This window comes from Sitophilus oryzae, unplaced genomic scaffold (genome assembly GCF_002938485.1).
Source record: "Sitophilus oryzae breed Bouriz unplaced genomic scaffold, Soryzae_2.0 scaffold_41_pilon_pilon, whole genome shotgun sequence".
NCBI classification, from domain to species: Eukaryota; Metazoa; Arthropoda; class Insecta; order Coleoptera; family Curculionidae; genus Sitophilus; species Sitophilus oryzae.
In genome coordinates, this window is record NW_022146996.1 from 6521737 (window position 1) to 6546221 (window position 24485).

The following is a 24485-nucleotide window of genomic DNA, read 5'->3' on the forward strand; positions in this document are numbered from 1 at the left end:
TGCATTTCGTGGTAAGTAACAGGGGGCCTCAAATGTTAAAAATTAGTTTTTCAATACTGAATACAAAATATAAAGCTGACTGAACTTACACAAAAGCATTGCAAAGGAAAGCATAGGTAGTGGAAAAGTTACAAATATACATAATTATACAGGGTGGTCCAAACTGTATTACGAAAATCTTTGGCAGCATATTCTGCATATTAAAATAAGTCAAAAAGTTCCTATAAATTATGTTCTAAAATGGCTTAGTTTCGGAGATACTAATAGGCTGTAGAAGTTTCATTTTTATTTCGATTTTTTCGTAAAGTAACGTCAATATTTGGGTGAAAATTGGTGTCTGGGAGTTTTTTGACATGAGAAATTTGATTTTGATGTCAATATGACTCCTACTTGTAGAAGGCGCCACCTACATATCTTTAACTGGTTTAAAAAGTAATAACTTTTCGTCTGCACCTGTATAAAACTATTGAGTAAAAGAATATACATTTACGACGTTTTTTACGTAGAAAAAGTCTCTTGGTAAAAATCGTTACGAGTAATGGTTCTCGAGATATTTGGAATCGAAATTATCAATACCTGTCATCATTGACATAAATTAAACATGTTGACTAAATAGTTATTAGACTGAAATCAAAAGTTCAACAGAAATTGTTTTATCATTATTTTTTCGCAGAAAAATTTATGCTTAGTTTAAAAAAATAAAAATTTCTCAAATTTATTTTTTCAGTCAAATAACTATCTACTCAACGTGTTTATTTTTTATCAAGACATGACATTGACTATTTCCATTCTAAATAACTTAGGAACGGTTGCCCGTAGCGATATTTACTAAAAGACATTTTTTATATAAAAAGTCACGAAGATGTATATTTTTTCACTCAGTAGTTTTATACAGGTACGGACAAAAAGTTATTACTCTTCAAAATAACACATGTAGGTGGCACCCCCTACAAATCGGAGTCATTTTGACATCAAAATAAAATTTTTCATGTCAAAAAACTTCCAAACACCAATTTTCATTCAAATATTAACGTTACTTCAGAAATTATTTGGGAAAAATCAAAATAAAAATGCAACTTCTACACCCTGTATCTCCGAAACCAAGCATTTTTGGACATACATTTATACGAACTTTTTTTACTTATTTTTATCTGCAGAATATGCTGCCGAAGTTTCCTAAATACAGTTCGGACCACCCTGTATATTGTAAAGTAAATTATTTTACATACATATTTATGATATATACTTACACGTTATAAATTATAATTTTAAAAAGTATTTAAACATATTTATGGGAGTGCCTGCAAAGTAGGTAATTCATATATTTTTACCCATTTTGTCATTTCATGTACCCGTATGATTGAAAAATTTTATGATCAAGTAAGTTTTTACAATGACAGATAAAATAATTTTTGTTTAATTTCTCACGAGAGTTGTTTATCTGTCATCATTCAAAACACACCAGACCATAAACTTTCTGATCATGTTGTATTAATTCTTGATCCAAAATAGTTAAAACAATAACCGTATAAAATAAATCTACAAATATAAAATATCAATTTCTTTTAATATTTATTTCTAAATCATTTTCTACAGCCTAAAGATTTTTTACGTAATACACATATATTAATTCAGTAGCGATATTCAGAGAAAACTAAAGGAATAAACCTGTCAAAGGTGTAGTACACTTACTTAAAAGAATACTTTTTTCAGCATTATAATTTGTAAGTTAGTTGGCTAAATCATACCAAGGCAAGCAACGCTTTTGTGTAACTTCAATCAGCAGAACTAAATATAAATTAAATCACAGTAAAACCGTTGGCGGATGACTTCCTCTTGCGCTCCTCGCTTATGCTAACTTATTTGCATTTTCGAGCTCTGCGCCTGAACCTGCGCATCCTCTGATCCCATTCGTCGCGCCACTCGATAGCGATCGACCTCTGAGTCACTCCTAGTTTCCCTGTCACTATGCCACCGGGAATATCGTCCTTTTCTCTGCCCAGGAACAAATAGGCCCTGAAACAAAGATATACTGTTAAAAGAAAGTCGAAACTCAAAAAAAAAACGGAGGCGACAAATCTCGATATGAAGCGATAGAAACTTAAAAGTTCATCATTATTATGTGACCTCGTTGGCCATTTTATGTGAACAATCACAGTTTTAGATTATTTTATTAAATAACATTGAGTGTTATAGGCTATTTTATTATAAAAGGACAATCCGTAAGAATATAATACATTGTAATGTAACATAGTTTTGTTTTGTTATTTTGGTACGTGTTGTAGAATAATGTTTTGAGTAATAAAATTCGTATTGGGCTATCTAAGCGTTCAAGGAGCAGAACGACAGTAGTTCTGTAGAGATACGCTAAGAACATGCAAACTAAAACATCCAAACTCCAAACCAGAGAACTCTTAAAAATTGGGAGAAATGGAGTTGTTCTTTATAGAAATACAGATTTTTGACATCAGTCTAAAAGAAGGAAACTTCCCACACTGGACAGTATCTTTACTATAATTCGAACCACGCAACATCGGTAAATCAGAAACCAATACATGGCAAAAGGTATCTGCAAATCTGAATAATCTTTTTTACAGAAAACCACGAATGTAAGAAATAAGTTGCGGAAGATTGGATATCATACACATGAGACTAAAGTATAATATTAAAATAATTTTGACGGTTATAGAATGCAGAATTAGTGGGAGAGGGGTTAATCACTGCGACCTACATATCTATTGCGTCCCCCTTTCTTGAGTTATAACTCATCATACATTCCCGGGGCTTTGACAAAAGCCAGTATCTGGGATGGTTTTATAGAGGGTAATTCCAATCTCTAATATCAGTTTTACCAAAATTTATAGCACGAATGGTTGTCGTCTCGACGCACTCAGTGATGTGGTGTTCTGGTGTTTCATTGAGGATACTCATTGAGAAGACATTGCCCTGTTAAAAACCCTGTGACAATCCGAAGATTGTTTTCTTAAATCAAGGAAAGTCTTTGATTTTTCTTGGTTGTAAATCCTTAGAAACTTCTTCGAGTGTCTCAGACCGTTACAGGATTCCCATTCCAGGTTACGGATGGAGTAATGCTTTTAGTTGGTTTCTGCTTGGAAAACCGAACGGTTCTGGTCCAGTTAGTAGAGTCATGTTCGCTCCTTTTCTAGCTATATCATTTGCTTTCTCCTATCCCTTGGTGAGGTGGCACCTACAGTAGGAGGATTTTGTTTCCTTTGCCTAATTTATTTAGTTTCTTTATGCATTCTTTGACCAACTTCGTATTGATTGATACTGAGTTATCGCTTTTAACGCTGCTTGACTATCAGATAAAACAGCTATTTCTTGTTTCAGATAGTTCCTATCTAAGATAAGTTGTGCGCATCTTTCCATAGCGTAGATTGCTGCCTGTAGGATGCTAGGGTAGGTGTGCATTGATTCTTAGTATTTTGACGGTTTTAACAACATTGAGGGGTGTTTTCAGCAAAACAAACATTGAAAAACACAGGCCAGTTACAAAATCCCATGTGAGGTTGAAGCAAGTTATATTGATGAAACCCTTACCAATAAGAGTCAAATAACATCAAAAAAGCATATCAACAATAGACACCACCAAATCTCGTATTGCAGACCACGTAGAGATCAATCAGTACGGGATACAGTACTAACTGTATCTCGTAAAAAACACTGGTGAAAAGCCGAAATAATTAATAGGGGGAAGTACAGGTTTAGGTGGAAATTTAAAGAGGCTCCTATAGGCAGAACAATATAAAAAGTTTAATCTGCTCAGTAAAAACATCAAGAACACGTGGAAACCTCTCACCAGCGGCCAGCGGCCTAAGGTATTCCGTCATGCGCGATTTTCTGCCATGTCTAGTGATCCCGACAGAATTTAATAGCGAATATCATTGGTAAATTCAGTTTTGTTCCCGAGCGGAACTACAATTACGTTTAAAAATTGCACTAGTGGCGCACCAGCGGTGCACTGATTTATCTGTAGCATTGGTATTGTAATGGTAAATTCGTTGGTAATGGTACTCGACCAGAAGATAAAAGCTGACGTATACTCTGGTGCTCGGAAATATAAAGAATTTTCAGCTACGTTGAAACACCGATTCCCGATAAATCCTGAAAGTTAAGCGACGTGCGACCATGCAAGTGGATGAACGGGTGACCGTCTGGAAACTCTGTTGATCTGTTTTTGATTTATATTTAATCGATTTAGTCACTCGCCAAGTCGGTAAACCATTGACAGTAATATGGCCGAGGACCGCGGTTCGGATTCCGCTTAAACAAAATAGGCCCCATCCAGAACTTAAAATACTTTTAACTTTACTTTATCGATATTTTTCAAAAACCGATCCTTGTTTACTGACCTAGTTAAAATGGTTCTACAGCACAATACCGCCTAAATAACCAAAAATCATATTCGATATTGAATAAGAAAAAGATCATACCTAAAGAAAATATCTATAAATACAGTATCTGATAACGAAACGATCGAGAAGAGATGATTAAAGCTTATTCTCCAATTTCTTGCGACTTTCGTTCAATTATTTCTTCGTCTTAGTTGAAATATTACTATTCTTATTGCACTCGATTTGCATATCCAATCTGTACACTTTTATCAGCTTACCGTTCGAAGTGTTAATAAATGTGTTATCTTGCTTCGCCGAGAAGATTAATGGTGTTTACGGCTCAGACTTGCAGATTCGCGAGTTGCAGAAATAAATCTTAGTTTTATTAGAATTTAGGAAACGGATGAAACTGAATAATTTCGACGAATATCGTTCCATTAATCAAACTGGCAAAAAATTGAAAGAAGAGATTAGAAAGGTTTATTGGATTTTAGAATAAACGAACACTTGCTACATTCCAATATGCATTACATTTTGTTAAATTAAAAAGGATCGTGAGATCAAAAAATTTCTTAGAAAGCCGGTTGGGATGATTGCAGCTCATAAAAATACTGATATAATTACTCATACGAATTTTCAGAAAACTGCACGCCGTACAACGCTCAATGGAACGAAATATGTTGGGAATAATCAAAAAAGTCCGTAAAAGAATTGAGTGGATATCACAAAAGACCCAGGTAATAGATGTCATCCACAGAATTAAATCCCTCAAGTGACATTGGGCAGGACACCTAGCAAGAAGAACGGACAACAGATGGATCACAAAAATTACATGATACCCACGAGGAATTAAGAGACCTGGAAGAAGACCAAGATGGGTCTAAGACCTAGAAGAAGACCACTGAGATGGGACTATGATATTAGCAAATTAACAGGGATAACTTGGGCCCGCATAGCCAACAATAATAGACAACAAAGCAAATGGGCCCAACTACTAAGAGAGTATCTAAATATGTAAGGGAGGCTACACCATAATTGGAAGTGGTTAAATAAGCTGAAAATGATGATAATGCTGATAAAAAAATTATCTGTCAAAATTCAAAGTTCCCTTGATCGTATCTAATGCTTTAAGATCATACGGTATTTTGATTTTGTTATTTATATATAAAGGGGTGCAAACATCGCAAAAAAAAACATCGATGTGTCCATACAAAGTAAATTATTTTAAGTTAACGTCTCCTTTTTGCTGTAAGGCTATTCTGGACGGAGCCTACTTGGTTTACGCGGAATCTGAACCGCGGTCCTCGCCAATAGCTTTCAGACTTGGCGAGTGTCTAAATTGACATTTACTCACGATATATCCGATCTCATTCGACCTCGAACCTGGAACCGGCAGCATATTCGTATCAAGCGTCTGGTATCGCATGTTCAACTTTCCCGAGTACCGCCGAATGCATCCACGTATCCTACGAGAAGGCAGCGTTCATATTTTTAGGATGGTATCCAGCGACCCAGCGTTCGATATCACAGTATTGCAACAGTATTTGTGTATCGTACTATGAAGAATTTGTATTTACCGCCAGATTTTCCCTACATTAAAACCAATGGCATAGTGAGACTCAAAATTAAGTTAAAATCCGAAGTTGATGTAAGTTTTTTGCCATACGTATAGACGTACTTACTTACTTAACCATTTAATCTTATGCTGTACACAAAACTAAATTGAGGTTAAGTGCTAAAATACTGTGGGGGCTCTAGCCGTTGAACTAAAACTCTCATTTGTTTTTACACCAATTTTATTTGGTTTATTTTTCAGAAAATTTAACTAGGTTTTTTTAAATTTAACTAATACTTAAAATAATAACTCGAAGTAGTTTTGCGTGATTAGCGGGAAATTATTGACACCACAGCTTCGTGTCTCTGTGGTCTCTGTCGTAGGTGCTGTATTTTTGCTCGGTTGCTGACAATTTTCGAGAGAAAAATGATAAAGGTTGGAATTGACCTTCAGAAGTTTGCTGCTGCAGGACACCACCAATAGCGCTGTCGGAGGCGTCCACTGCGATGCTTAATTCCAATGCTGGGTTTGGGTAATTAAGTTCTGCAGCTGTAGCAAGGCTTTCCTTGGCGTTTTGGAAGGAGTCTTCTAAGGCTGTTGTCCATTGAATAGCTTCTTTACCTGATTTTGTACCGACTAGGAGATTCGTCAGTGGTAGCGGTCATGTGGTAGCAGCATCTTTTATCCAGCGTCGGAAGAAGTTTAACATCCCGAGGAATCGACGAAGTTCTTTGGCATTCTTTGGAGGTGGAATTTCCCTGATGACGTTGACTCTTTCAAGTGGTTTATTCCGTTGCTTGTTACAAGAACGCCTAGAAATTTTACGATTTTGACCCCAAAAGTACATTTGGATGGGTTTATTACTATGCCATTTTCACATAGTAACTTAAAAACGGCTTCTAGGTGCTCTAGGTGCTCTTCTTCGTTGGAGGATGCCACCAAAACATCATCAACGTAGACGTAGGCAAAAGAACAGTTGCGGAAAATTTGGTCCAAGTATCTTTGTAGTGTTTGAGCGGCATTCTTGAGTCCGAATGGCATTTTCAGGAACTCGAATAGCCCAAAAGGTGTTGTTACAGCGGTTTTCTGGATATCATTTTGGTCCATGGGTATTTGGTAGAATGCTTTTACCAAATCGATAGTGGAAAATACAGTTTTTCCATGCAGGTTCTGACTGAAGTCTTGTATGTGAGGTATTGGATAGCGATCTGGTTTGGATATGGCGTTGAGCTGTCTGTAGTCGCCCCAGGCTCTCCAGGAGCAGTCCTTCTTCTTGACCAGATGTAGCGGGCTCGCCCAAGACGAAGATGACGGTCGGATGATTCCCAGGTCCAACATGTTCTGGAATTCGGCCTTTGCAGAGGTAAGTTTGTCTGGAGCCAATCGTCTAGGTCTGCTGAACACTGGCGGTCCTGTTGTCTCGATGTGGTGGCAAACGTGCGTGGTGTTGGTCGACATAGGGAGAGAGCGGAATAAATTTGGGCACTTTGCAAGTATTTCATGGTACTTACCGCCTCTTGATGTCGCACGCTCAGACAACCTTGGAGATGCAGGCTGCGGAGATGGTGGTTGTACTGTCAATGAGCTTGCCATTTCTAACGTCGACTTGAATACCAAAATGTGACAGGAAATCAGCTCCCAGGATAGGATGTGTGACTTGTGCAATTATGAATGTCCAGGTGAATTTTCGTCTTAGTCCGATGTTGAGGCTCAACGTTTTTGTTCCATAAGTCTGGATTTGGGACCCACTGGCGGAATACAGTGTTAGGTTGTTGTTTATTGGCCCAGTAAACTTGCTGTTGGGAAGAACGCTGATTTCAGCACCTCTGTCAACGAGGAAGGACACTTTGGACACGTTGTCTTCGACAAATAGGCGACTTGATGTGTGAGGGTTGATTGTCGCCACTATCGCCCCTCGTTCTTGTTTTCCTGGTGGCTTGCTGTACAGGGCGAGACGCATTTTGTTGCAGCGCTACCAAAACGGCGGTGATACCAACATTTTCTAGCGCTGCTGCTATCCCTGGACTCTCTAGCACTGCTTTCTTGCAAAGGACGGCTTCTCGATGTCGATCTTTCTCTGGACAGTCGTTTTACAGCTGTGGTCAGTTCGGAAACTTGTTTTTGTAAAGCTTCGAGGCTGTTTTGCTCTGTTGTACTGGTTTTACTACTGTTGGAGACTGCTTGGACGTGACCGTGGCCTACGGTTTCATGGATTCGGTCAGCAATTGGCCCTAAGAGTGAAAGATCGTTTCCGGATACTAACAATATTGTTTGAATGTGAGTGGTTAGCCTTTCGAGCCACAGTGTTTGTAGGGTTTTATCTGAAACACGCCCCTCATTCAAGTTTTGCATCTTCATTAGCAACTGAGAAGGTTTCTGGTCTCCCAGAGTAAGAGTAGGTACTAAAAAGTTTCTTAGTTTTCTTAACATCGCTGTCTGCGAAACGTGTAATTAGCTTTTCCTTAAGTGAAGGGTACTTATCTGAGCTTGGAGGGTTTCGAATTATCTCTGCAACTTCAGCGAGTACATCACAAGTGAGGCTGGCTACTGTGTGGTCGAATTTGGAATTGTTCGAGGTAATGCCTGCAGTTCGAAATTGGCATTCGATACGGTAGAACCATAGCTCTGGTTCGGATTTCCAGAATTTCGGTGCTTTAAAACTAACGCGATGCACTTCGGGAGTTACTATTGGTAAGTTGGCGTCGTTGCCGGTTTCTGGCGTGGGTTCAGCCATCCTTTTTGTTCTTGGAATTGTGGGGGTTCTAGCCGTTGAACTAAAACTCTCACTTGTTTTTACACCAATTTTATTTGGTTTATTTTTCAGAAAATTTAACAAATACTTAAAATAATAACTCGAAGTAGTTTTGCGTGATTAGCGAGAAATTATTGACACCACAGCTTCGTGTTGCTTGATTCTGATGACACCTGTCTCCTGTCAGTCAGCACAATTGATCTGTGGGGGCTTGTTGCTACAGACCAATGTTGCCAAAGGTAGTTTTCTGGTCGCTGTTGCCAAACCATTTTTATGAACAGCTGAGACGGCGGTGTTGCCACAATACCATTCAATCAGCGTTGCCAGTCGATGTGGAATTCCACAGAATGTAAGGAATTTTCGCTTGCGTGGAATTTGTGTGGAATAGTCAACTGTGGCTGTTTTGTGAGAAATTTTAAATACTTAATGATAATAACTTTTAAAATGAATGAAAACATTCGTAAAAAATTATCGGAAACATTTCAAAGTACCTTTTCGTGTTATTGGGCACCCCTAAAATCGCGTTCATTAAATTTTCTTGTATGAATGGGTTAAGCAATATATGGAAATTACAAAGACCGCTTGGAACATTACTCGCACGATTCGTACTGATTCATCAAAAGCTAAAAAACATGTTTTTAGGAGAATTTATCACTGTAATTTCAATACAAATCAACAGCACCGTTAAAACACATCCCCGCAAAAGATAACACTCTTCTAGAAACCTTAAGTGCCCTGCTCATTTAGAAATTATAATTAAATACATATCAAAACAAAAATCTCGAGCCAAAGAATATGATCCCCTTGCCGTTGAATGGCTCTGTGTGATAAGTTTGTTAATGAACATAATCACACTATTAATATAGCGCAGCTGCACTAACAAAGAGACTTATGAGTACGGAAACAAAGCAAGAAATTATTGAATATTTTATTAATTTAAGAATATTATTAAGGAACGCATAGCTTGTCAATATAATTGCAATACGAAACGCCGGATACTACGCGAAAAGCCGCATCTCGGAAAAGTCGAGCCTGCGAACCGGCGCGGTGTGAATAAGTAGTATGTGTCAATAGTCTCTTGCCATGGGACAACAGCACGTCAGAGTTTCCAGACGGTGTGTCAATACATTAAATAAAAGCACAGATGTATGAAAACATGTTAGAAAATATCGAAACTCTATGTTTTCAATAATTGTAAAAAATAAAATTTAAATTGTTAATCTTTTATATAAATGTTATAAAAAAATAATACGACGTTTTCCAAAACCCGAACAATTTATTTAGTACTGTATCGGTAGTACAGAATTTATACAAATCAGATTATTAAAATAATCAAATTAATAGTGTCATCTGGTATCATAATATATAAATAGAGGAAAGTTACCAAACATGGAATAATATCCCTAAAATGGAATACCGTCCTTTCCTGGAAACGAATACGCCTAATCGCAACAGACAGTGATCTTTAATTTCTTTTCATCATTTAACTCATTTTTTTTTCTTTAATTTAATTTTTTCATATCCTTAATTTATTTTTTTTAGGTTTCGCCTTGTCCGTCAAACAGGCATTGTGGCTACTCTGAGAGAGCCACTTTTTTTTCGGCGTTACGAGAATAGTTTTTAATGTACTCGGAAAGTAAGTATTTCTTGATATGTAATTGCAAATATTATTATGGCCGTGCTTTGATTACATATTCGTTTAAATGTTTTAGAGGTCTTCCATTTCTAAATGTGTTTAGTAAAAAATCTGATATGTTTTATTTAGTTTGAAATTTCCGAATATGGACAATCTATGCAGTCTAAATATGGAATATAAAAAGTCTATTGGATTCAGACGATGAAGAAGAATTACATCTAGATACAAACAGTAAGCCTGGTGCCGAATAGAATAGGAAGCCGGACTCAGAATATGCGGAGTGTATGTTCTGTAAGGCCCTATTTTCTCAAGATACTCGAGGAGAGACATACATCGATCTTGCCTAATTTGCTTCATTTGTTTCATGGTGGTGCGCGATTTTGTGTAGCAAAAGGTGCGCGATTTTGTGTCTTTTGCAATTAACTTAGGTTACTTTTTAAATTTGACCAAAGTTCCTTTAGTATTTCATAAAAATTAATTGTTATTCATAGTTTTATAGTAGTCCCGAGAGTAGAGGTGCTTGTTCACCATGGAATAGAAGGCAATGAAAAAGAAAACGATCTAGCTAGAAAAAGAGCGAGCATTCATCTAACAGGACCAAAACTGTTCTACTTCCCTAGTAGAAACCAACTTAAAGCGAAACTCAGAAACCTGGAAGACTCTATCCGTAACCTGAAATGGGAATCCTCCAGCGGGCTAAAACACTGGAAGAAATTTCTCAAAACATAAGACCGAGAAAAATCAAAGATATTCCTTGATTTAAATAAGAACAATATTCGGATTGTTAAGGTTTTTTTAGCAGAACACTGTCTCCTCAATGAACATCTCAGTATACTGAAGCTAAGAAACAACGGCAAATACAGATTCTGTGGTGAAAATTGGGAAATATCAGAACACCTCATCACTGAATGCGCCGAGACGACAACTTTGATACTTGACGTAAACTTTGATACGACTGATAATGGAGATGGAGAATTACCAGTAAATCTCTCTCAGATACTGGCTTTTGTCAAAGTCCTAAGACTGTATGCAACTCCCATACATTCCACATCCTCTCTCTCTCTATCTCTCTCTCTAGTTTTATTAATGTTGACAAATATTAATCGTAACAAATAATCGAAAAACAAATATAAAAAAATTAGAAAAAGAAAAAAAAATAATATCTTTATTATAGATCCTAGGATAAACATGCAATTAATTTTCAATATGCATTATATTATCTTCTTGTTGTTAAGGAGACTGTATAGAAGTTTTTATTATTCCTATAAAGATAACAATACTTTAGACGCTGCTATAAATTAATTTTTATATTATATATTATTAAAAATATATTTTATTGCCTTGTAACGTTTCCTACAAAAAAGGAGGAGGCTAACAGAGTTTTTTGGAGGCTAAACAGAGTCCAAATTTTTTTTCGAGGACTCTGTACATTTTTATAACGGATGTCTAAATATTGTACTTATTTGTATAATTCTAAAGTACATCTGTCTTTTCAATATAAGTACTCAAGATAATTATAAATTAAATATTTTTTAACTAAAAACACGCGTGGAGATAAGCTGAGGTGACAAATATAATCCAATTACTGAGAATACTAATAAGAACATTTTTAATACAGCAAATTTATTGTAAACAATGATATTGACCTCTGATTCACACTTTAGATATACACATATTGTTTGAACTTTCTCAGCTGAACATAAATTCATACAATTTTTTTTAATTTAAGGCGTATTCTCACCCCAAGCAGCCATACTGATTCAATGTTACTGAAAGACGGAAAACGACGCTACTGATCACAAGTTGTTAGTTTGCTAGTTGAATACAATCAGATTTTCTTGACATCTTTCGTTGATATCGTTAACATAAAATTTCTACAAAATTACTATAAGTTTTTAGAAAAGTGTTTACAATTAGCATATTAGTAGTGATGGGCAAATGCAAGACCAAAACCAAGACTCCTTTGGTTTTGGTCTTGCAGTCTAATAAATAGTCTTGCTCTTGGACATTTTTGTTATAGATTTTTATTAGAGGCACTTTGTACATAGAAAAAAAAAGAAAGTATGAATATACAAATCATTTTCTTCAATGAAAATGTCTTTTTACGTTCATTATTACTTCAGCAACACTGAATCTGTCAAACTGAGTAAACTGCGCAAAATCAGAAGAACTGACAAGTGCGAAGCCGCATATCGAGTGATGAGCAGTGATCATTAGAAGATGATAAAAGAAGGTGGCTTGATGAGGTGTAGAAGATGAAAGATGATAACAAACGTGGAATTGACACACGCGTATATTCAGCATATGGCGATTGAAAGACAGTGATTCACCAGCATATGTTACCGTATGATCGCCGAGAGAGAGAGAGAGAGAATAATAGTTACACCTAAATTACCGCTCAGGAAAGAGTACTCATAGACTTTATAGGCTAGGAAAAAGACAATGAGTACTGTGTAAAGTGGCACAGAACATCGTAGATGGAAATGAGAAGTAAAGTCTGTTCAACTAGTCGGGGACTGACTAGTCAACAGGCGAGGCGACTTCCACAAAGTGACAGAAAATACGATTTACCTGTGCATTATCTTGCCATGTATCTTATCTTTGGGTAGACTTTAGCTAGAGAATCAATGATGAATAGGTATAAGGATAATACCGAAAAGAATGACGAATGTAGTTCCGAGGAATTAACAAAATGATTTAGTATCGAGGTTCAAATTTAGTGGAGATGAGCAGTGAACAATGAAAGAATTGAGACAAGGAGTACAACGCAGTCTTGGATAATAAAATGAGTTCATTCTATCCAACTGAATAAATACAAGAGATTGTGAACATTAATCGGAACGATGAAGCTTAAATATGGTTACATAACATAAGACAGGAGAATATTTAATAGTTCAGATCGCAAATTTCAATATAAAAAACGAAAAGTTGGTCAGATGAAATGGCTGTGATTATTAATAGTCCAGTCAGTGGGGTGTTTTGCCATACAAAAGGTGGTGTAGTAGTAATTTTTTATATGTTGTTAAGGTTTGGGTCTTGACAAAAAATCCAAGTTTTCGACCTTGGGGTGGGACAGCTCGAGCCGCCATCTGGATAGAAGGTACAGTGACGAAAAGTTGAACATATTTTCTTAAAAAATAGAAAAACTCCCCCATTTTGTAATTATTCCGAAATTCTCTCTATTTTTTACATAGGTATAAACAGCCAGCAGCGGCTGGTGAGGTAGTGCCACGGTGCCACGGAGTGAAAAAAATATGTTATAACCTTCATATGTCTCATTGAGATATAACGCACAACATAAAAAAACCTGAAAAATAAGGTAGTGCCATGGCGATTTATCAGCGTTTTCTTTTCTTTGATGGTCCGGGTCGGTTATTAATAACGTTTTGAGTATTGTCTTCGGTGTCATCGTAATCGGTGCTTATGGGAATATATTGCTTTTCCATTGTTAAGTCTTGGTCATCTTCGTCCTCAGTGTCGATGTGAACCTCCGGGACATTTTCGCATGACTGACCACTGCAGAAGCCACATACAACGGAACACTTCAACCCAGCTTTCCTGCAACCACATGCTGCGCCGCATCCTGTTCTACAAGTGCATGAAATGAATTTCAATAAGTTGTCGGGTTCTGCTTGTTTTGTCATGGTGAGTGGAACAAGCCCATTGCTGCCCAGTTTCCAGCCCCAGTCTTCAGTTTTTTTCTCGATTCCATACCATTTCTGGACTTGATGATATGTCCTGAAAGAATGATACCGCGCAGCATCCTTCGTTGGTGGCAATGAAGATTGGACTTAATTTTTGTGGTTGATCTAGCAAAACGTTGATAGCGGATTTTTTCTAAGATGTCTTCTTCCAAGTTGCCACCATACAAAGCTACGAGAAAACGTGCTCCAGCATCTGCGATCTCCTCTGGTGTTGTATCGTGATGTTTAAAAACGCCAATGGAGTCCTGCTGTTTTCTTGAGAAGCGAACAAAATTTCATTTTTCCTTGGTTGAGGATTGACGATGTCGTGTCACAGCCACTAAAAGCATGAAGAAACAGAATGCTACTCTTTCTTGGTTTGCGGAGGTAGATGTTTCTTTGAGACGGTGCCAATGCTGTCGGCAAAACGAAAAGGTCAACATCTTCGCCAACTACGAAAACAGCATCAACTTTTGGGTACAAGGAAATCGCTGTTCTGACAATCAACACATAAGCATCAACAAAAAGATTTTAGGAAACATTTGCGCGGAAATTTCGTTATCTGTAAAATATTGTTCGCCCTTTTTGCCTCTGCACAAATTATTACTTCACCCAAATTGTTCCGCCCTTTTTACGATGTCCCGTTATACTTGATACATCGAAAAAATATCGATATCTAACTTTTATTCCAACATTTTGATCGTAAGATTAACCGCTGCGGATATATTTTGAAAAATGCAGTTTTTTGTATCTTTCATTCAAGATGGCGGCTCGAGCGGTCGCACCCCAAGGTCGAAAACTTGGATTTTTTATCAAGACCTAAACCTTAACAACATATTAAAAAATTACTACTACACCACCTTTTGTATGGCAGAGGCCTATAGTGGCCCCCCACTGATTGGACTATAAAATGTTGGTGATTAATGTTCTTGGTTTAGTGAAAGCCACACGCTTACAATACTATGATATTAACTACATTATGAGATAAAGGGCACTGCAATTGTATGATTGCAAAATTAAAAGTAATACTACTATATATAGTATTGCCACTACTAGCTGACGAGTATTTGACACGCATCAGAAGATGGTCACCCAAGACATTCGCTTTCATGAGCTTTTCTGTGACTGAAAAGCCCGATACGTGATGTTATCTGTCTACCGCACTCCGGACGTTCAAAAATCTCATTGCATTGTTGCCTCTTTACTTTTTGGTTGTCGCTGTTAACTGAGTTTACAATTCTTCTTTATTGAATTCTATTGTGATCTGCTTCTTCCCACTCATTCTGCCTGTTAATCCCCTTTAAGTTTTCATAATAAATATAATTGTACCTTTTGAGTTGTCCACCCGGCTTCTTCTTGCCGTCTACAAGCTCACTGTAAAGCAGAGATTTTGGTATGCGGTTTTCTTGCATTCTGCATATGTGACCAGCCCATCTTAAGCGGGATTTTGTAATCATGACTTCAATACTCTCGCAGTTAGCTTTTTGAAGGACCAATACGTTTGAGACATGGATATGTCTTCTAAGGTGTCTTTATTGCAACTTGTTTAATGCGTTCATATGTCGGCCGTACGGCACCCAGGTTTCGCTTCCATATAACATGGTTGGGATTATTATTGCTCGGTACACTGCAAGTTTCGTTTTTGTGCTCAAGTCATGATTAGCAGTAGCAACCCTGTCTTTAAATTCCAGAATATTCTTGAGGCGCTGCTAATCCTTTGCTGAATTTCAGAGTGGAAATTGGCCTTTTCTGAAATCAAACTCCTGAGGTAATTGAATTCCGCTACATATTCCGAAAATTTCTCTCCGATTTTTATAGCATTGTTGTGATCTTCCGGGAGAGTGCACATGATTTTAGTTTTGTTGATGTTCAGCTTAAGGCCCAAAGCCTCGTATGCCCAGCTATATGTGTTCAACATTTTTTGTAATTGCTGTAAAGTTTTTGCATACTGTAATGGTTTAATGGTTTTTGCAACTAGGGCGCAGTCATCAGCGTATTGAAGTTCTGTGATAAATTTTGTACGTGTTTTTGCCCTGAATCTTTTTATGTTGAACAGACCGACGCGCCGTCTATCTGTGACACTCATACTATCAAGGAACACTCACATACAGCAAAAATATAATGGGTAATCAAGTAGCCACCCAACACACAACTCATTTACCGGTAAAACAGCTTTTGGGTATCCATAAATAGGTTTGTTTCCCAACAAAAAAATAACCAGACCTGACTTATAAATACATTTATCAAACTTCTTTCCTTTTTTAAAAAGAGACAACATTAAATGAACTACATTTTCCATTATATAAAATTCAATTACCTACTTTTTGCTTTTTTCAAATTTAAATCCCAATTAATTCCTGTTCACTATTCAAACAAGAAATTGGTAAATCGGTGAAATATTCTAACGGGATTGGGAGGATTTAATTCCGTTATAAATGGAAACTAATTTTCTCTCTTACACAAATTTCTCTAATCTGCGAATTTAATTCGATCAAAACCGTTTTCTGTTCGGCGGCTGTCGACGGTGGGTGTAACTGAAATGGACAAATCGCCTAGCATTTGATTCAAATCTCTTTTGATTTTGATCGATAGAGTCGAATTTGTATTTTTAAAGAGAGTAAGCGGCGGTTGAAATAGAGAACTTCATTTGGTAAGAGAACATTTTTTCAGTGGTGTCGTAGAGTGTTGATTAGAGCTCATTTTTTCAGTGGTGTAGAAATATTTACCTAGGGTAGGTTATTTCAAAAAGTTGGTATGTTTGACGTTTGAAATTTGAAAGTTGAAAGTAATAAATAAAAATAATAGTAAATTATTTTTATCTAATTTATTGCAAGTAGTGTTTTGTCGACATTTGTATAAAATTTTAAAGGAAGCAATGCTGATTTAATGTATTGAAAAGGAAAAACTCTCATGAGACATTGCTTCTTCACAGACATTGCTTCTTTCTTTTAATGTGTTACTTACTTTAATGTGTCAAATTAGTTAAAATAGTATTTATTTAAATATTTTCTATGTAGAAAGTGCTTCTATTAAAAACATATGAGTCTTGCAGTAAGACCAAATCCAAGACCAAGACATTGGCCCCTGCAAGACCAAGATCATAGGGGTTTTGGTCTTGCATTCCTTATCACTGTAACGTTTTTAGTTCGTTACATGGTTTTTTTGTATATGATGTATATGATATATGATGTCTGGCGTATCGTCACCCGATTCCGTATCGTTCAGGCCTGATAATTTGTTTGAGGCGCTTAGCGTCGTTCTAACGTTTTCAACTCGACAATCCTGCGCTGCTCTGTGGGCATTTATTTTCAAGGTTTCGCTGTCCGCAAGGTAACGTCACTTTTGGTTTGGCCGTTTGGCCGGTCGGTTGCCATCAACCCGACTTTTAGAAATGGTTATTATTTAAATCTTGCTGTATAATTTGAATCGGCTGCTATTTCAAAGCTACAGGCAAAGATGAGATATTATCTTTATTAGATTCGATATTATTACTGCGTATTTTTAGGGTAGAGTTTTGGATTGGTCCAAGTCAACTCGTATTTGGTGTTTGCTGGCACGTTGATTTTCTTTTGTCCTCCAAAATGTTACATGGAAGAAAGGACAGTTTCTTTGTTTATTATTGAGCCCTCGGAAGTGTTTCCAGGGTCCAAGGTACGTCCAAGATACGGACATTTTCCAAGGTTTGGACAGTATCCAAGGTACGTCCAAGGTACAAGCATTATCCAAGGTCCTAGTTGTGTTCCGAGGTACGGACATTATCTTATGTAAGGATGTCCTATGGACGAGTGTCCACTGTGTGCATGGTTTGGCTTATGTACAGATTGTCCCAGTATAAATGTAGCGTAAACTCCATGCTACTTTGTTCTTATTTTCAAGCCTAGCTGATAGTTACGGCTATTTTGGTTCATAGTGCCCTCAATCTGACCCCTTTCCAAGCCCCTCAATCAAGCCCACCTCACGCTGTACTGTTTAAAGCAGGATTGCCTGAAGAACGAACAGCTATGTGTAGATTTAAGTTCTAGTTTTTATGTTTTAGATTTTCTACATTTTCAGTCTTGAATAATTAATATCGTACTAGTGGTTAAATTACTTATGTCCGATTAGTATTTAAAATATGATTTAGATCTTAGATTCTTTGCGAACATTACGTTTTGTAATAGTATTACTTTTTGTATATATTATTGCGTCATTTTGACAAATGAATAACCGATTCTAGAATCAACGGCTTGCAAGTTCTTGCAACATCTCAAATTTAATATCGTATAAAATACACATTAATACAAATTAATTAAAGTAATGCTACCTTTTATATATTTTCTATAGCCTTATCTACATATATTGTATTTTGCTATATTCTTTTTCATTAAACATATTTAGTACTATTTTTAACATAACTTTCTTTGACAAATAACCACTATAAAGCTTCGCGCACACTGAATAGGTATCGGCGAGAGCGAGCGGTGCGAGCGGTGCGAGAGGCGCGAGCGGCACGACCGGTCGGACAGTCGATTGTAGCCGCGCACTGGAGTCGCACGATCGGCGGTCGAGAGTACGTCACCAGCATAAATTTGAGCATAGACGAGGAGAAGTTTATTCAAATTTAGTCAAATTCATTCGGCATTTCAAAAAATTATAAAGTATTATTACTATTTATATTTTTATGCAACTTTTTATATTTTATGCTTTATGATGGAAATTTATATTATTTAGATCTTAACCAAACACACATTAATATATTTAGATCTTAACAAACCACATAAAATTATAAGATTAAACGAACTTACCTTGGGAAGTGAAGTTCAATCTTAATTATATGAAGCCTCGTCGAAGTAATTAAGATAACATGTAGTACTCCCTCAGACGTACGTCCACACGCTGCGCGGCTCCAAAAATCCAGAAACCACCCCTGGAACTACCTGCTGTTCGCCCTATATCCTCATTCTTTTTAAAGCCTAATATACGTAATTGATGCACTTTTAGGGTTTTGGGAACCTAGACTTAGATTTGGGTGGGACCTTAATTACTTCGACGAGGCTTCATATAATTAAGATTGAACTTCACTTCCCAAGGTAAGTTCGTTTAATCTTATAATTATATTACGCCTCGTCTCCTAATTAAGATAACATGTAGATGTTTAAAGAAAATGCAGCAATTCTGTATATTGATTTTATTTCTACAATAAGACAAAAGCAAAATTATTCACCTTATTGGATGCGAGAAAAAATAATCCACATAGATTAAGAGTGACGGCAAGGCACCTCTATAATTAATTTTAATACTAACTAGATTAGGTATCTTGTAACACTTATAATTTCTCTCTCTCTCTCTATATATATATATATATATATATATATATATATATATATATATATATATATATATATATACATACACACACACACACACACACATTTTTTTTTTTTTTTGGCTATTATGCCCTTCTCTATTTAACTCTATTACTAACTAAATTACTAAATCAGGTACTCTATTCCCTCTCATAAAATTCTTATACGCAGGTAATATGATATCACCTAAAACTCCTATTCCTTAATTTATTTATTATTATTATTATTATTTCTACTTTTATAGGAATATACCTATATAGAACCTAAACTAATACAATCTAAACTTCAATTACTTAATTAACTGTGAGATATTACACTTTATTTTCCTATTGTTATTGCCCCTACTACTGTAAAAATATATTGTCTTACTTTACTATCATGTCCCCAAAAAGGGAATATTATCTAATATTATGTATTTAATGTAGCCTGGGCAAAGTTAAATTTTTTAATCAATGGCCTTTGATAAAATTTTGCAAAGGTCTTAGAATTTTCACTCCAGCCTGCTGCTAGTCTGATTACATCCATACTTACGCCGCTCCTTGCAGCCGCGGAAGTTGACGCATGTCTCGTGCTGTGGGCAGTAAATATAGATGTATCCAGTCCACTATTAGCAAGAACAACTTTAATCCATCTGCTAAGTGAATTCGTCCTAGCGTTTCTGTAAGGCTTTTTAAAGGTGACGAATAAATGGTTGCATTCATTGTTCCTTAAGTTTTTAGTTTTGTCCAAATATTCTATCAGGCACCTAGCACCACATACCTCTGGGTCTGCGTTAAAAAAGGGTAATATTAAAGTAGGTTGAATTTTATTTAACCCGGATGTTTTTATTCTTTTAGTTATTTTGACTTGTATATCTTCATTACTCTGGACAATGTTACATATTTCAATATTTGCTAGGGTCTGAACTCTCTGTCCCGTAGCCAAAGCCAGTAGAACAGCTAATTTGTGAGTAATCTCTTTTAAGGATAAAATATTTGGAAGCGACTTAACGTAATTTAGAACAATGCTTGGGTCCCATGTGGTACTATATTTGGGTCTACTAGGGCGTAGATTAGATACTCCTTTAAAAAACCTTCTTATACTATAATCATTACCTATATCTATATTACTGATCTGAGCAATCGCAGATCTGAATGAATTAAGAGTGCCGTAAGATACCCCCCTTTCAAAATGCAAAGTTAAAAAGTTTAAAATCCTTTTTATCGGGCCAGAAAATACGTCTATTTTGTTTATTTTGCAATATTCCCACCAATTCTTCAGCCCTGAATTATATTGAATGATGGTGGAATCGGAAATGGAAGCTAGGCATATTTCAATGGAGGCACTTGGGACTCCGCGAATCTCTAGCGCTTGGCGGATAAGACTCCTGCTAAATGCTACTGCGGATAAGGCTCCTACTAAATGTGCCTCCACGCTGGGTGTGGCTTCCTATCGAATGAAAGAAGCAGAGATGAATTAGGTTTAAAAATTAGAGGTTCGTTAATGAGTAAGGAATTAAATACCGGAAACCATGGCTGAGATGTCCAATATGGGACTATAAATATGCCCTCTGCTCTATCTTCCTTAATTTTATGTAAGCATTGTAGGATTAAGGAAAAAGGAGGGAAGGCATAGAAATATATATCCCCCCAGTAAAGGGTAAACGCATCTACAGCCAGGCTCTCTGGGTCTCTTAACCAAGAAACGAACTTTTTGCATTTTTTGTTAATTCTAGAGGCGAAAAGGTCAATGTCAGGTCTATTAAATTTTTCTACAACCTTTGAAAAGGCATCGTCATTTAATTCCCACTCCGTTTCAATTTCTAATTTTCTAGACTCTCTGTCTGCCTCGATATTATTTTTTGACTTTATGTAAGATGCATAAATAAAGATATTTTTAGCTTCGCACCATTGCCAAATCTCCTTTGATAAGGAATGTAGCTTGGGATATCTTACGGAGCCCATACGATTAATACATGCGATTGCTGTGGTATTATCTAACCTGCACAGAATGTTACAGTTGTAAAGTGTATGGGCAAAACATTTAATAGCAAAAAAGGCAGCCAGAAGCTCCAGATAGTTTATATGATGTTTTGTCTCGGCATTTTTCCATAACCCATGCGATCTTTTTCCCTCACAATACATTCCCCAGCCGGTCTTTGATGCATCTGAAAATATTTCTATTTGATATTTCTTGGAAGGTAAGTCATTAAACGATTTATTAATATTTTTAATCCACCAGTTAAAATCACCTGACAACTTAGAGGGAATATCTATGACTGCATTGAAATTTCCTGACTTCTGTAGGCCGTAATTTTTTGTCCTTTCAAAACTCTTTGTGTATAACCAGCCGTATTTAACAGCTGGGCAAGCTGCTATCAGTAAACCGATTAACCGTGAAAGGTCTCTAATTTTTAATGTTTTTTGTTTTGAGAATTTTGTTATTAGAGACAGAATTTTTTCTTTTTTCGTTTTTGGTAAGCTAATGGTCATCTTTACAGAGTCGTAAATAAACCCAAGGTAAGTGCATGTGTTATGAGGAAAAAGACGCTTTTCGAATAATTTATCATAAATCCCAAACTCTCTAAACACTTAATAGTATTTACTATATTCATTTTACATTCTAAAGCTGTATTTCCGAACAAAAGAAAATCGTCTAAATATAGCACCGAAGTGAAACCCCTATTTCTTAAGTGCTTAAGTACTGGTTTCATTAATTTAGTAAAAATGTAAGGCGCACAACTGAGTCCAAAAGGCATGCAGTTAAATTCATAAATCTTTCCCTGAAACTTAAAACGTAGATATTTTCTAAATACTTTATGAACCGACACCAAAAAATAGGCGTCCTTTAAATCCAAAGAGGCCATAAAACATTTTGGTGATATTAGTCGGGTGACTGTTTTATGATCTTCGATTTTGAAGTGGCAGTTCAATATGTTTTCATTTAGGATTTTAAGATTTAAGATAAATCTATGCGACCCGTCTGGTTTTTGTGTTAAAAATATGGGCGAGAGAAATTGGTTTTTACAGGGCTGTACTAGATTTATAGCTCCTAGATCTAAAAGTTGGTTAATACAAATTTGAATATCATTTAATTCTGATATAGACCAATCTCTTTCCTTAGGAATCCTATATTGAACCGGTTTCCTTAAAAATGGAATTTTAACACCTTTTATCCAAGATAAAACTTGTTTATCCTGGGTTATTGAGGACCATTCGGCAAAAAAGTTTTGAAGCCTGCCGGCAGATTGGCATACCTGGCTATTTAATGGTGATGTCGGGGCCTTTGTCCTGCTTGCTTGTGGGCTACGGCTCTGTTGTGGGTCCCCTTGTTCTGGTAGCGCTGTTTTTGATGGCGAATCTTTGGCTGCTGATAGTATTGTCCGTCCCTGCGCGGCCTCTGGTATTTGTCTCGGGACAGACGCCTGGAGTTTTTTGACTGCGGTGCAGTACGGCTCAGGAAGCCTGAATTCTTCAATTCTCTGAGATCCAAACTTGACCGGGATATCGATCGATGATTTTCGATCCGATCCTGTAGATCCGTGCCAAAAAGCCATTGGTCAGCAGGTGCTTTTAGCACCTCTTCTTTTGAATCGTCTCTGATATTAAAGGCTGCTAATTCTCTCCGAATGCCTGATTGTTGATAAAATAGGTCTGATAACAAGCGCCCAGCCTCACCTAGCGTTTTTAAGGCAGTGAAGTTCTGCTCCCCCCCGCGTTCATTTAGAACAGCGGATATGGCGTTGCCAATAGCGGTTATACCCGCGCCGAGTTGGCCTTGAAAGGCAGTGAGCTTTACATCACGCCTGATAGCTGAATTTGGTAAGGTCCTTTCAATTACTGGATTCAACTTTGGGGGTGTCAAAAGAGAGCAGTTCTCAGGAACTGGAAAGTTTCTCGTTAGGTCCTTTCGTTCGTTTTCGTCTATACCTCTTTGTAAAATTCCGGACCAGATTTCGGCCAGAGTAGTCTGCAGAGCTCTACCCACATTGGGTTTCTCTACCACGTTCTTCCCAAATAGGGAAAACGCTGCCTTATTGGGGTCGAACTTGTCGACCCCGGGATTACTTGATCCCTCAGGTGAGGCTTCGGAGGCCGAATAGGCCACACCCTGTTCGGGTGTAGACAGGTCATCAAGATCTGATGACTGTCGTAGTTCAGCGTCGGAAGAATCGTCCTCATCGGACGTCCTCCTACTGGGCAATTGAATTCGGCGGTATTTTCGTGGCTCATCCTCCTGATCGGACGAACTGCTGTCCGAAGAAATTATTCTCCGTTTTCGAGCTTGGAGAGACGATTGTGTTGAATTGGAAAAACTCCGCGAAGCACTTCTCTGCTTCCCACTGTCGATATTCCGCTCTACCGGGCTACGAGCACTACGCGAAATAGTTTTTAACGTTTTCTGTAAACCCTTAATTTGTTTACGGATCTCCGAGATATATTTAGGCATTTTAACGCACACGAAACACGCACTAGCAACCCGAAAAACGGAAAATGACGTAGCGGACGCGGCACAAGCGTATGGTACGACACGCTGCGAAAGAATGAGGATATAGGGCGAACAGCAGGTAGTTCCAGGGGTGGTTTCTGGATTTTTGGAGCCGCGCAGCGTGTGGACGTACGTCTGAGGGAGTACTACATGTTATCTTAATTAGGAGACGAGGCGTAATATAATTAGTGAAATAGAGTGGAAGATGGGGATAAAATATACTACATGACTCTTAGCTTAACCGATTTTAACAAATTTGGTATAACTCAAAAGGGTTTAATTTGTTCTTTAAAAACAAAACTAGATATGAAAAATAGTCAAATAAAACTTCTATTTTTAGTTTTTTAATCTAAATAAGTGTCATTACAAACATTTATATATAGCTTTTATTTTAAGTTTTTAAAATATTTGTTTTAAGTCAGTAGTAAATAAAACGAAACTTGTGTTTACATTTTGTTTAATGATTGACGTTCCGATCAATTTTAATTCGGTCTTCTTCAGAAACTATAATATACGTATAAATAATTTTCTACGTTTGTGGTAAGAAAAAATTATATATTAAACACATTGTTAGTGATAAAATTGTATTGTATATTATAGATTCTAAAGAAGTCCGAATTAAAATTAGTCGAAACGTCAATCATTAAACAAAAAGTAAACACAAGTTTCGTTTTATTCACTACTGACCTAAA

The 24485-nt window shown here is 36.7% G+C and overlaps 1 protein-coding gene across 2 annotated transcripts in view; it reads right to left on the bottom strand.

Annotated features, from left to right (window-relative positions):
* Positions 1 to 1185: 1185 nt before the first annotated feature.
* LOC115885786 (netrin-1) overlaps positions 1186 to 24485 on the bottom strand; it is a 507197-nt gene continuing 483897 nt past the window's right edge. The window contains exon 7 of one of the 2 annotated variants that reach the window (XM_030904808.1): positions 1186 to 2016. In XM_030904808.1, coding sequence (XP_030760668.1) covers positions 1860 to 2016 — 157 coding nt within the window. In that variant the 3' untranslated portion in view covers positions 1186 to 1859. The remainder of the gene's footprint in view (positions 2017 to 24485) is intronic. The other variant, XR_004050782.1, reaches the window with a different exon arrangement.